Below are 14,703 nucleotides of genomic sequence, written 5' to 3' on the forward strand. Positions count from 1 at the left end.
AGCAGCTCGGCCGTTACCGGAGGCTGCCAGGGCTGCGGGAAGACGCCGTTGGCCGGGCCCGGTTCCCCGCGCGGGGCAGTCGGTGCGCGGTGCTCTAACGGTGCTCCACGGTCCCGCTCCCGCTGCTGGCCCCTTCAGCCCAGGACTGCTGGGGCTGCTTCAGGACTGAGAGGGCTCCAGCCGGGGGCTCCCAGCGCCGCCTCAGGCACCGACCCGGGCCCGCCCCCGCCCCCGCCCCCGCCCCCGCCCCCGCCCCCGCCCCCGCCCCGCTCCGCCCCTCCGGCGCTGCCACACCGGGCCGAGCGCGCGGCACCGCCCGCTCCCAAAATGGCGGCGGCGGCCGTTCCGCTTCCGGGGGGTGCGAGCAGGCCGGGATTGGGGAAGATGGCGGCGGCTGGAGCGTCCGGGCGGGGCGGGCTGGGGCGAGTATGGGTCTTCTCCGGCTGGGCGCTGGGCCTGTGCACGCTGCTGGCCTCGGGGACGCGGCCTGCCGCTGCCACCACCCACTGGGTGGTCACCGAGGACGGGAAGATCCAGCAGCAGGTGAGCGGCCCGAGGGACGTGGGGCGCTGCCCACCCGGCTGCGGAGGCACGAAGAGCCCCTGTCCGCGCCGTCGCTCACCCATAGCCCCGGTCTGCCCCGAGCTGCGCGGCGCGGGGCACGGGACGCTCGGCCCGGGGCGAAGCCCTGCCTGTTCCCACAACCGCAGCAGCAGTCGGGCGCCGGTGCCGGTCGCTCCCGCGGCCCCGGCACAGGGGTCTCCCGCAGCGAGCTGGCGTCGCTCGTGAAACGTGTCTTGAATCCGCCGGAGCCCCGGGGTGAGGCATCGGGGAGGGGCGGTTGGTGCGTTGGGGCGAGCCGAGGATGGATTTCGGCTGGAGCTCTGGAGCAGCGGCTGTTCCCGCCTGGGGCCGCTCCCGGGAGCCTCGGGCACGAGGCCGGTCCCGCCGTGGCGGCGAAAGCAGCGGGAGCGCGGCCCCGGCTCGCAGCCGGGACCCAGCGGGGCCGGCCCCGGGCAGCCCGGGCTCCTCGCCGCGGGGAGGGGGTGTCAGTGAGTTTGCGATTTTTCGCATCCAGCCGCACCCGACCCGGCCGCTTTTCCTTCCTGCTGGAAGTAGGAAAGAGAAACGGCGGCGTGTGCGCTCGGTGCCGGAGCACACGCACGCCCTGTGAGTTTAGTCAAAATGTCTTATTTTAGTGGGCTGTGCCGCATGTTCACTAAGCTGCTTGAAAGAGTCGATCTGTATCTCATATTTAGGCTTTTTCTTAGTTGCTTGCCTTCCTCTTTGTTGTTGAGGGAGCAGTACTAGAAATTTACCTTGTGTCAGATCTGTCCGTTTTCCTCTGGAGTGAAAGAGTTGATCGCTGTAGCAAGCAATGTGGCCTTCCCCCTGAACAATGGAGTGGAGACATGAATGTCCATTATCAATTTCCATTTGTGAGGATTTTTAATCGGATTTTCCTGTTAAAATGCATTGAGGTCCTCAGACAGGTGGAGCAGACTTTTCTCTGCATGAAACTCCTCCTGTCTTTATGGTTCTCGTGCACTTTGGCTGTCTGGGTGGATCCAGGCACTCTAACACCCTCGTTAATAATAAATTAATTAATGACACCACTTCCAGTGCTCTCTCATCTCTTTTTGCCACTTAGGTGGGGAGGTGGTGCAAGTATATGATAATGGTCTGGAAGCATCTGTGTGTGTATCCTGAGTGTATATTCTAAAATTTGTGTCAGGTGTTGATTTTGATTATTGCAAGAAAAGCAGTTGTGACTTGGAAAAAATCCAATTAGATAAAAAGGCTTGAAAATCTTATTAGCTAAATTCATTACTTACTTTAAAGAATGGTTTTTCATTATGTCTTTTAACTGATGGTACAGGTAGAAGCTTCCACTATACCATTGTGGTGCATTAGTCTTTTCTGTTACAGTTCCAAACGCTTTGTAAGCAGGGGCATTCGCATGTTCCTTCTGTCAATTTCTCAAAGCCTGTAGGTGAGGTGAAAAAACAGTATCTGTGGAATAGCTTCTCTTACTTGCATGGTCAAAATTAATTCACCCATTTCCAGCAAGGAAATTCCAATTATAAGTGTGTTTTTACTCAGACTATGAGAAGCTAGGTTCTTCAGTACCTGGAATGTAGTGCTGCAAATTGTCCAGTGAACTTTTTGTAATTAGATTCATTTTGGCATCTGTTACTGTCATGTCCCTGGCTCTCGTGAAAACTGTATTTAGATTTGTGGTTATTGCTGGTGTAAACTCTGCATGGCCTCTGAATTTCCTTTTTTCCACTTACTCGTGTTTTGGGGAATCACTGGATAAGTTTTTTTGTGAACTTCAGTGTTGTTTTAAGTGCCAAAATGTAGCAGTAGTTCAGTAGTTAGCAGCAAAAGTGACGGTCTCCACCTGTCCAGCAGGAGACAGGAATTGTTGTTGTGCCACTCTTCAGTGCACAGGTGCAGTCACACCCTGAGTGCTGCATGCAGTTTTGGTGCCTCTGGATAAGGACATTACACTCTTTGTGAGCCCTCCCAGAGGAGAGCAAGCAGGAGGGTGGAAGTTCTCAAGGGTAAGACTTACAAGAAGCAGCTGAGGTCACTCAGCTCATTCAGCCTAGTTCTGAGGAGACCTCATCCAAGCCTACAGCTTGCTCAAGCAAGGCAGCGGAGGGGCAGGTGCTGGTCTCCTCTCTCTGGTGACTGGTGAGAGGACACGAGGAAATGGAATGAAGCTGTGCCAGGGCAAGTTCAGACTGGACGTCAGGAAAAGGTTCTTCACAGACAGGGTGGTCAGTGACTGGAGCAGGCTCCCCAGGGAAGTGGTCACAGCACCAATTGTGCCCAAGTTGAAGCAGCATCTCAGCAGCACTTGGAGGATTCATAAAGGATTTATCAATGAATTGGCAGAACCACAATTTTTCAAAATATTTAAGCTCTCTTCCTAATACCAACCACTTATTAACAGTACAAAGGCCTCCAAATTCACTGCAGAGGGAATTTGCTTTAATTTTGCTTTAATTTTTCAGAGTATTTTTCATTAGGTTGTTATGTATCATGAGAACTCAGGGGTCCATTCCACCTGAGATACTCTGTGATTCCTTGGCACTGCAAACCTCTGCACGTTACCTGCTCCAGGGCACGTTGCTGGTGGTCAGCTGCTGTTGGACCTTGCACTGCCCATTGCAGGGCTTCCAGCACAGCAGTCTCCAACTGGAAGTGGCTGCTGGTGGCAAAGAGTGGTGATATTAATCAGCATTTATATGATTTAATTTTGGAAATACTAGCATTCTTAAAGTCTGAGACACATCTTCAAAGATTACCAGCTTTTTAGAGAGGCACAGGCTTGATCTTCACTTGGGCTACTTCAGTTTATCTGAATGAAGCCTATATAATTAAGAGGTAGGCAGAACTTAATTGACAGTAAGACCCAGACATTCCCACTGCTAAATGAGCCACTATCAGTGGAAATGCAGATGGGCACCAGTGACAAGTGACTTCCTTGTAGTTTTTGAGTTTGCTGCTGTGAGCTTTGTTTTCCTTCATAGAAAAAGTGCAGAACCTGTGGGTGAGGAGCTGACAGCAGGAGTCACGGATCCTGACCTAAATACAAAAGATAGTTGCTGGAATGTGTTTGAGGGAAGAAAGATGAGATTATTATAAATTATTGACCTAAAGTCTCTTTTAGCTTTTTCTCCTTACGGTGCAGCAAGGGTGAAAGCATTTAATATGGGACTGTATTCAAGCATTGCAGTGAGATTGACTTTTCTGTGACCCAAGACCACAGGAGTACCCTGGCTCAGCCTTGATTTCCTAGTGGTACAAAAACCTGGCAGCAGTGGCAAAATTAACACAGACCAAACAATTTTCTAGATATCGTTAAGATTTCATTTAGTAAACAAGAGTACTTGCTAAGTAGGCACTGTTCAAGTTTCTAGTGAGCATTTCTAAATGACAAAACAAATTACTAGCAGTGCATATAATATTTCAGAGTCTCAGCCATCAAGACAAAAGCCGTCAAGCTGTATCTGTTGCTATAGTAGCTGGTTTTCAGATCAAAGACATCATTCTCTGGATCAGTTCATGTTCTTTTTGAGTCTGAGTCTACCTTCAAATGTGTGCTCTTGCAAGGCCAGAGACTGACTAATCTTCTCTCTTTAATGAGATTGTATCTGCTCAGTGCACATGTTTATAAGCCATTTCACAACTCACAGTATAAAGTTCAGGCTAATATATAACTGAGTTTTGACAGTGCTTGTCTGCCAGTAGGGAAGCTAGTCACTCTACAGAAATGCTAGTGTGCTTCCAGAGAAGAGAGAAACTCAGGGTAAACAGAGGACAGACAATTGTCAGATGAAATGCAATGCAGAATACAGTCATTCATGACTTTAATGGTGGGCACCAGCTGCTACCATGGCTCAGAGACCTGACATATGAGAGCAGAGGTGGGGTCTTTCTAGAGATACCTTGATGGAGGTGATTAAAACTGAGCAAGCTAGTGGGGACTCAAAGGGCTGCCTTTTTGTGGACTGTTGTAAACTCTGAAGAAGTTAGGTCAGAATAATTAAACAAAGTACAGAAACTTCCCAGGCAGATGATCCAAAGCAGGATTGGGAAAGTGTTGTCAGGAGCAAAGAGCCCCTGGCAAGAAATCTGAGCCGGCAAAAAGTTGTTTTAGTTTTAATGTGTTGTCATGTGTTTTGAAGTTCATGAGAGATGATCTGGAGAGGAGAGTCAAAGAGCAATGCTGCCTAACTTATTTGGAACTAAGACAACCTGCTGCTCAATGAATGTGACATCTGAATTTCCTGCAGTGCTGTAGTGTGCTTCACTCTGGCTTAGTCCAGTAGAGAGGAGAGACAGTACCTGCCACTTGTTCATATGGTTGCAGATTTGAGTGCAAGTGCACCTGAAGCAGCAGCAAGGCAAGTTGATTCATGGATGGCTTTAGAGTTAGTTAATGCATTACTCTGTCTGGCATCTGAGTGCACATGTATGCTAACAGGTTGGGATGATAGCAGTGGTCCATATGCTCAAGAATACAGGAGAAGCAGGAACCCAAACCCAAGGAAAGCTGAGATTCTAGTGCAGCCAAATAAAAAGCTATTTGCTGCTTAGAAGAGCATCTTCTGTGATGCATTAAGTAGTCACTCAGTCCTATCTTGAAAATGGCAGGTGAATGTTTGCTTTGCTCTTACTCTAAAGGTTAGTTTGCTTGGTTGTATGAAATCCTACTTGACTGAATTTCTGATTGTTCCAAGTCTGTTGTGTGCTAAACAACAAAAACATAAACAAAAAACAAGGAAACAAAACCCCCTACACACACATACACAAAAAATTTGTTAATTTTTACTGAAGTGTGTAAGGTGGAGCTATGCCTTCCCCAAAACAGTTGACAGTCCCTCCTTATGAGGGTGTGCAAAGACACCTGGGCTGGTTGGTTTAAATGTTCTGTAGTTTATTAGATGTTACCCTATCCCTAGGATGAGCTGAAGCAGAATGGTTCTGAGGTAAGGTTTTCTTTAAGAAGAGGAAAACTTGTTCTGGTTTAGAACTTCTCTCTTGATCACCAGAGGGCCATAGGCCTTCATGTGCTATGAAAAATAGTAGTTTAAAAAATATATATCTTTAAATTTTCTGCCTTTACATAAGTGTGGAAGAAGTTTTTTAGTCTGAATGTTATGTGAATGGCTGAGTTGCTTAATGTCCTTGTCCCAGGTAGGCATTTAGAACTGCACTTCACCAGCCCTGCCTGCTCCTGGGGGAGCACAGCCTATGTCTGTCTGTGTCACTGTGAACATCACAACTAGATCCAAATTTATAAAAATAGCCCTTGTGGTAGCCTGTATGTGCATCAGAAATGCAAATGTTTCATTCAGTGGAGCCATGGTAGAGAAGTGGCTTCCCCTGCTCCCAACAGCAGTCAGAGATCTGCATGTGAGGTGGACGAGCTGAGAGGCAGGTCCCAAGGGCTGCTGAGCTGCAGCTGCCACAGTCCAGCAGGTGATCTTATGGCAGGTTTTGACTGCTGACAGAAAAGCTTTAGTGCAGAGGGGTCTGGGTTAGCTGAGCATGGTAATGCACACCAAGGCAGTTCAGGCTGTAAGTCCAGAGTGCTGCAGCAGTGGCTTGACCGGGTGTAGGCAGGTCCTGCTCATTCCTCAGCTCCTGGTTTTCATACAGCCTTTGTCCTCTGGACACTGTGTTCCCAGGTCCTGTTTCTCTTAGGATTCTCACACTGTATTTCCTGTTTCTGTCACCTTTAAAATAAGGGTTGAACAATCTGAGAAGATGATATGAATCAACTGTTTCAAACTGGCTGTTCTGTGGTGAGAGTTGTGCTTGGTGCCTGGAATGCCTTCCCTGTATTGTGAGCTTCACAGCTGAAGGGTGGCCTTGGAATTGGCCCAGGCACAAGTTTGCATGAAGACCCCACCAAAGCCCAAAAGAGCAGAGTCAGCAAGACTGATATCCACTGTTATTGCTTGTACCTGCTTTAAAAATACACTGCTGGATAAAGTAATTTCCCTCAAAGTTTAACAGAAAAAATGAATGGGTTTTCTCTTATTCATTTGCTGAAGAAGTTACTACTCAGGGTTAATCTTTTTCAGATCTCTTGTAGCTGTAATAATTAGTCTTCCTGTCTGTACTTTCAGTATTAGAACACTTGAAAGTTTTAGGATTTGGCAGTGAGCAGACATCAAGAACCAGTCTGCTTTTATGAAAAAAAGTACTTGCTCATTACAGATGTAGTCTGAATGATCTCTCCATCTCTTGTTTTGATTCAGCTGAGCATATGGCTACTGAAAAATAAAAGCCTTACCTAGAATATACAGGTTAGAAATTTGTACCCTTAAATATGACTAGTGACACATTGGACACATGGTGTTCCAAGTAAAGTCTTGTTTCCCTTTGATGTATTTAGATCTGTTACCTAGGATATTCCTAGCTTGTGTGATGTCAGTTGAGCAGAGCTATTCAGTAATACTGCAACTTTGTTAGGTTTTATTTCTGAAGTGCTACAAGTGTTTAAAATTTGTGTTTTCCCTGTAGCACAGCTAGTATTAATAATATCAAAATATCTAGTGCTGTTTGTTAACAGGTTCTGCAGCAGTAAGCTTTTAAATGGCTCAATACTTATAAAAACTCATTTCAACGTCATTTTTCTGTGTGAGTTTTTTAGTGATAATCTTGGAACAAGTACCTTCTGACACTGCCTACTCATCATTTGGATGAGTCAATTTATTTTCCAGTTTTGTAGATTGTCTTGCACTGAAACCTGTGCAGATTTTTTGTGGCTTCCTCAGAAATGCCATGTAGCATCATGTTGGAGTGTAAAGTATCTCGAGACAGCAAGAATATTCCAAAAGACAAGCACTAGTTTTCAGATCCTTGGCTCCCCCTCAAGACTGCAAGAAGTTCCGGCCCGTTGGAGGGGGAATTGCCTTTATTTTGTACAGAGACAAAACATCCACGGCCTATAAAACAAATATGGGGAGCCCATATTTCTGTATGCCATCATTTGATACACTGTGTTTTCAGCTTCTTTCTCCAATAATCTGCCTTCTGCATGTAGTATAATGCTTTTAGGATGTGCAGAGGCACTAACAGCAGTTCTGATTTTGATGTGCCTGTGCCTCAGTTAACAATGGGGTTTCCACAGTACTTTGAAAAAAAGCCTTACTTAAAAATAGTTGACTGAGGCCTTCATTGACCGTCATTTTAAAATAATTACTTCCTAGTGCAGTGTAACTGGATTGCTGGGAAAATTATGCTGGAAGGTTTGGCAAAACTTGCAAGTCTAATTGCTGAGAGACTTTGATATATGGAGGTAACATAGGAGACTCTGAAACTTCAGGGTTTGATTCAACTCAATGTCTTTTTTCATTACACAAATTCTGTGTGTTTCTTGCTGAATCAGGTTCTTGGTGTACTTTGTGACAGTGAATAAATTTGAACTGTGCTTTATAAAGAAACTTTCACCTTTGGGCAAAGTTGAACAGAAAACACTTATTCTAAAAGTGTTTTACTGGCAGGCTTTCTGCAGTGTAACTACAGTAGCTGTCAAAGGTTCAAAGAAAGCTTTTCAGCACAACTTTTTTTTTCCTGTTTACCGTGTTGGAATTGAAGTCAAATTCTTGCATTTCAAGCACTTCATCTTGCATGTCACAGTTTCAGCACTTTAGAGGAAGAGTAAATGAATGTGGTGCTTTGCTGTTAGCCACACACTTGGAGTTAAAAATGAGTAAGTAGGACAAAGCATCTGTTCTCATGCAGGAGTCTCCACTTTCCACACCACGAGGCTGTGTTTGCTGTGCAGGTTGATGTCTGTTCTGTTTCATCCCAGAGGAGCCTTATGGAGAATTGCTTACATCTTGAAAAACATGATCCAAGTCACAATATCTGTGTATTTTTCACTGGTCTGGCTCCCAAATCAGGTGACAAGGCACAGCAGTGTTTGTAAGAGCACAAGCATGACATGAGTCTGAGTGAAACCAGTATCCTCTGAAATCTCCCTGGAGTCTTGTTGTGGGAAGGAAAGGCATAATCCAGTCTCTAGGTATCCATCAAATATCTGTTATTTGGACTATTGTATTTCTGACTAAGTGAGTGAAGCTCTAAGGGCTTTTCCAAGTCTTTGGGCTATGTTGCCTTCTCTTTGAATTTTAATAAGCAGCAGCTCACAAGAAAGTTCTGATTATTTTGTGGTTTTATTCAGGGTGTAATTTTCCTGGTTTGGGGATGTGGCTGCACAGGAAAGCGGGAAGATGCCAGGTGGAACTTGAGCACAAGCAGCATGAGGGAAGTGTGAGCATCCATGTAACAAGCCCTGCAGGGCTTCAAGTGTGTCTTCCTGATTTCAGCACATCCTGCTTCCCACTTACCTTTATCACTGCTGCTACTCATATCTGTGCTGTGCAAGTTATGCAGTTGCAAACCTTTGTTTGCAACTTACTGTATTCTTCATGAGGTGTCACTACTCTCCTCAATGGCAAACACAGTATTGGTTCTCTTTACAGCTCAGTATGTCAGCTTTGTCTTTTTCCTACTGTACAAATGGCTGGCACTGTGAAGAAAATGTGTTTGATGTAGGGATGGGTGTTGTAAAAAGCTGGATAATGAACTGTAAGTCTTCACAGTGTTGCTGACTGGATCTGAGATTAATAAGTTTCAGTTCAAAAGCCATCTGTCTGTCACTGCAGAGAAGGGGGTAATGAAGAGCTTACCAGTGCCCACCAAAGCTGCTTTATCACTCCTCTCCTCACCTGCACAGGGGAGAGAAAATAAAAGAGAAAGCTCAAGAGTTTGGATAAGGACAGGGAGAGATCACTCACCAGTTACTACCACAGGCAGCACAGACTCAGCTTGAGGAAATGAGGTAATTTATTGCAAATCAGACCAGAGCGGTGTAATGAGAAATACAAGCAAACCTTAAAAATACCTTCCCCCAACCCATCTTTTTTTTTCTGAACTTAATACCTGATTCCCTACCTCCTCCCTCCTGGGTGGTACAGGGGGATGAAGAATAGGCATTGTGGTCAGTTCATCACAGAGTGGTTTTACTACAGATTTTTCCAAGAAGAACTCCTCCTCCAAGGAAGAACTCTTTCCTGTACTCCAATGTCATGTCCCTTCCACAGGAGAAAGTCCTGCATGAACGCCTCCAGTGTGGTTCCTTCTCACGTGCTGTCACAAACTGTTCCAGCTCAGGGTCTCTCCCACAAGATCCCATCTTTCAGGAACAGGCTGCTCCAGTGTGGGTCCCCTTGAGGGTCACAGGTCCTGCCAAAAATCCTGCCCTAGGATGGGCTTCCCACAGGCTCTCAACCTCCTTTGGGTATCCACCTGCTGTGGTGTGAGGTCCCCCCTAAGCTGCACGTGGATCTCTGCTCCCTGATGGGCTGCAGGGGACAGCCTGACTCATCGTGCTCTTCCCAACAGGCTGCTGGGAATCTCTGCTCTGGCACCTGGAGCACCTTCTCCCCTCCTCCACTCACCTTGGTATCTACAGAGCTGTTTCTCTTGCATATTCTTGCTTTTTTTTGGCCACAGTAACTTATTTTCCCTTCTTAAATGTGTTATCACAGCAGCACTGCTACAGTCACTGATGGGCTCGGCCTTGGCCAGTCTGTCCCGGAGCCAGCTGAAGGCTTCCCTCTCAGACTTGGGAGAAGCTTCTGGCAGCTTCTCACAGAAGGCACCCCTTGCCATGCAATCCCAATGCAACTACTAAAATTCTGTGTTAGGAACTTCGTGTTTACACACTGGTAAGGTTAACTTTCTACTAGGCTGAAGGATTCTGCTGTTATTAAAAAGCACTTCTTTGCTGGTGACCAACTGGGTCAGATGTGGAATGGAAAATCTGAAGACTAAAGAGAAATATCCTTAACTGGGATGATTTCCTGGTGGATCACCATAACTTTATGAATAAATTCAGTGATATTGCTGTTTGGTTGTTGAAACTTTGGTTTCTGCTGCCAAGTAATAGTTGATGAGAGTGTAGTACTTATTGCATTGCTTTCCTGTCAACCCACACACACTGGGTTGGTAACATACTGCTCTAAATTCTCCAATACTAATTTCAGACTTCTCATGAGACTGTCTTATCAAAAGTTAAAAACAGAAGGCGACCCTGAATATGATTCTGTTTCTGAATGAATGAGAAGCCAAGGTCCTTCATCTTTCAGAAAAAGATTTCTGATTGGTGACGCCTGCATAACTTTCTCCAAAAATGCCCAGATGCTGTTTGTCACTGAAAGTAGAGCTGATAGTTGACTTTTCCCTCAGTGACTGTGTAGAATCATGCAAGCAGCCTTTAGATGTCAGATGAGCAGTGCTATTTTGGAATGGGTAATGAAGTGCTTTAAACACAGTGAAACTTATTTTCTTTGCAAATTAATCTCTCATTCATTTGCACATACCGTGGTAGTTTCTTTAGCAAGTGAAGCATAAACCACAGTGCCACATTCAGTGCATAACTCTGTGTGCAACCAGTTCAGAGTGAGGTGGGGCCCACGGGAGGAAATAGGAAATACGACCATGAATAAAATGCTGTAGACTTTAATACTTCAACTAACAAAATTATTAGATTTTTTTTGAAATTATATTTTCTGTGCTTCTCTGCATCATGGTGGATACTTGGTCATCCTTTATTTGCAACAGTTGAATTCAGAATCTCCAAATTCACAGTGTAAAAATGAATTAGCGTCAGTAGCACCCATCATTTTCTATTTGGTGGTGATATAAGAGAATTAATCTGCTGAGGAAGAAACTGAGTTTTTTATATAACTAGGTAGCCACCCATCAAAATGGTTCCATACTAAAAGAAGCCCTGCAGCTTTTGCTTTGGAAAGGAATACTTAGCCAAATTTAGCCAAAACCACCCTTAGGGTTTTAGTAAAAGGAACAAGTGTTTATGTCTCACAGGACAAGGTCCTTCCTCAGTCAAGAATCTTGTAACAAATGTAGATTTCACAGTCAGTAGTCCAGAGAAAGTAGATTTGAGCTTCTTCTCTGACTCACCAAGAGAGTACAGCCTAAGGTATAACCTGTTGACAGGACACGTTCAGATGACCAGAAAATATGCTGGAGATGCAGCTCTCTGCAGTAAGAGAGTGTAACAGAAATTTGTCCAAGCTGCTTGGAAAGGTGACAGAAAAGGAAGAACTGTGGTTTAGGAGGCAAACTTTTCCATTAAATTGTAATGTCAGGTTTGCACATTTGTCATGGGGGTGGACAGCCCATTTAGAGGTATCTGTGCTAACAAACAGGTAAGTGCTCACATCTTCATGCAGCAGCTGGTTCTGTGTCCTGAAAACTTGAACGGAACCTGGGCAGAACCAGGAAAAACATCTTGATGTAGACCATCTAAGAGTCATGTTAAAAGTGTGAGATGCTGCTGTCCTTGTCACCTTGTCTCTTCATTCTGTCATCACATACTCCTGTTTCCTTGTTTCTGTTCTCATGCTCATTGAATCCTTCATGAACTAATTTAGTTTCTAGTTCAGACAAAACAACCAGGAGGGAGTTGCATTCTGTTCAGCTCCTGAGTTTGGGTTAGCTTCCAGGAGATCCTGGTGGCTACCACAGCTGGTGTGCAGCCATGTGTACTGCTCTGACGCTGACACAGGGGAGGAAACGGGGCTGCAAGCTGGACGGGAGCCTTTGCATCAGCTCAGCTGCTGCTACACCACCTTCTCTGCTGTACGGACTTTCCCCACCCAGTGAGGCAGCAGAGTTTGGCATGAGGACAAGGCTGGGGTGTTTCAGCCATGGGTGAAGTGCTGTTAACTGAGCCCAGCCAGGGGCTGATGTGGAACTGCTCCATCTCTGACTTGCTTCTAATGTCCCTCTTCATGGAGCTGGGAACTCCTGTGCGTAGCTATGGAACCTGTAGCATGGTCTCTGTAACAGAGTTTTCAGTCTTCCCCTGCTTCCCTCTTGATTTTGTTCCTTTACTTATTAATCCTGAAGACAGTACATCCTAATGGTGGGCCAGTGTGTTCAATTAGTTGCAGAGAGGAGTTGAAGCTGAACTCCTTTATGCCTTTTGTGGTGGAGGAATTTTCAAAGTGCAAAACAAAATAAGTTTCTGTGATTGCAGTTTAAGATATCTAATATTTCAGCAGTAAGTACTCTGAGTAATGTTTGTTGTGGAAATTTATTTGCCTCTTATGCTTAGAATTTGTGTGCCTGATTTAATTAAAATAGGTTTAAAGTTAAAGTTTGGGTTGAATTGGATTCTCAAATGACAGTGTTGTTTGAAGTAAGGATTTTCATAATGGACATGTTATGAATGTTGACTGGACAGAAAACCTCTGAACAGACAATATGTGATTGAATGAACAAAATTGCCTTCTTTTAAAATCACTGTAATTAGGTGAATATCTTACATGATGGACTGTTAAAATGTCTTGCAGGTGGATTCACCAATGAACTTGAGAAACCCACATGATTTGGTAATACTAATGAGACAAGAAACAACAGTTAACTACCTCAAAGAACTGGAGGTAAAGCATAACATTTAAGTACTAACTAATTCTGAAAATACAGATTTATTTTTTTCCCTAGACTTTACAGTGATAGTTTTAAATCACGAAAATAACTTATTATTGGCAAAGTTCTTCTTCAATGAAAGGATGAAAAATTTTTCAAATCTCAAGAATTTTTTGCCTCAAGTTTGCCTAACTGGTCTCCAGTTGTATCATTCCCTGTTGTTAGCCATCAATCTTAACATTTTTGGATAAAATCACTAGATTCTGTTGTACTGTATTTTGGAAGAACACAGAGCAAATCATCTCTGTTTTTTTTCAAGCCTTTTTATTATTGAAAAGGGGTCTGGGACCACCCTTTTGGAAAGTGTTTAATGAACTTCGAACTGATAAACTGAAGTTTAAATATAAAAGGGGTTAGGTAAGCAAACAGCTCACAGCCCTTCTGGCCATGCACCCCTTTCTTGTGCCAGCTTTGATTTTATCAGATTGGGATAACTACGTTAAGCTAGATGAACACCAGAGAAAAGAAAGCTAGGTGAACCCCAGAGGTAGCTTTAGATGAATGGGTGAAGTAGGAGAAAGGAAAATAAGTGGGACTGCCCCTGGTGTGACTGTGTTCAGCCAGTCTTTCTCATCAGAGTACAGTCTTTTTTGTGGTGATGGACATTTGAGCTGTGGCTAGAATAATACTTGCAAGCTTTTTTGGGACATGGGTTGTGGGTGTGGAAATCGCTGATGTCCAACTTCTAGTACACAAATTACTTTCAGCAGCAGTTACCTATTGTAACTTGTAAAATTCTTGTACAAATTGCTACTAGCATATGTATCTCTATTGTTTCACAGTAGCATGTAATCAAACGTATATGGCTTTAATTAAAAATACAGGTGTTCTCATTCCACAGATATTCATGTGCAGTACTATTCACATGTACTCATGTTCAATTGTACTTAGCACACTGACTGATGATGATTTATTGCAATTTCTTGTATTACTTCCACAAGGTCTTACAGTGGAAAAAAGTGGGCCAAATGTCAAAAAATTTTATGTACTTGTAGCAATCATTTCTTCTTTTCTTTAATGGCGTATCGTGGTTTTGGAGCACTACTAGCCCACTTTTTAGGCAAACAGGAGAAATAAGGACTCATTCAAGGTGTATTATATCTAAAGAAAGCGTTTATATGCCATCCAAATCTAAAAAAGTCCTACAGATGTTATAAAAGATAAGGAAGTATTCCCAAAATTTAATCAGAATTTTTTAGATTTTTTGAAATTAACTTTGTTTTAAGGAAAAAGTGGAACTGTAGAATTGTAACAACTATAGCGTTTGCTTTCATTGGTGTCATATGCTTCTGTTTCCTTTTTTTCCTACAGAAACAGTTAGTTGCTCAAAAGATTCATATAGAGGAAAATGAGGACAGAGACACGGGGCTGGAACAAAGGCATAATAAAGAAGATCCAGACTGCATTAAAGCAAAGGTGCCCCTGGGGGACCTAGATCTGTATGATGGCACATACATCACCTTAGAGAGCAAAGATATCCGGTAATAAGATGCTTTAATAACATACTTTATATTCTGAAATTTTTACTGAATGAAAATAAAATTAACAGTACCTCTAAACACAAGCGAAAAATGACCAGCACTGACTTTCTTTAGATGGCAGTTATTGTTTTGTGTTACTGTGGAATAAAATTGAAACATCTTCCACTAGCTG

General features: G+C 44.1%; 1 protein-coding gene across 2 annotated transcripts in view; it reads left to right on the forward strand.

Moving 5' to 3' along the window:
• Nucleotides 1–327: 327 nt before the first annotated feature.
• Nucleotides 328–14,703, forward strand: part of TTC17 (tetratricopeptide repeat domain 17) — a 54,754-nt gene continuing 40,378 nt past the window's right edge. The window contains exons 1-3 of one of the 2 annotated variants that reach the window (XM_058806430.1): nt 328–543; nt 12,915–13,004; nt 14,362–14,531. In XM_058806430.1, the coding sequence (XP_058662413.1) occupies nt 328–543; nt 12,915–13,004; nt 14,362–14,531 (476 nt within the window). The remainder of the gene's footprint in view (nt 544–12,914; nt 13,005–14,361; nt 14,532–14,703) is intronic. The other variant, XM_058806431.1, reaches the window with a different exon arrangement.

This window comes from Ammospiza caudacuta, chromosome 6, assembly GCF_027887145.1.
Source record: "Ammospiza caudacuta isolate bAmmCau1 chromosome 6, bAmmCau1.pri, whole genome shotgun sequence".
Classification (NCBI taxonomy): domain Eukaryota; kingdom Metazoa; phylum Chordata; class Aves; order Passeriformes; family Passerellidae; genus Ammospiza; species Ammospiza caudacuta.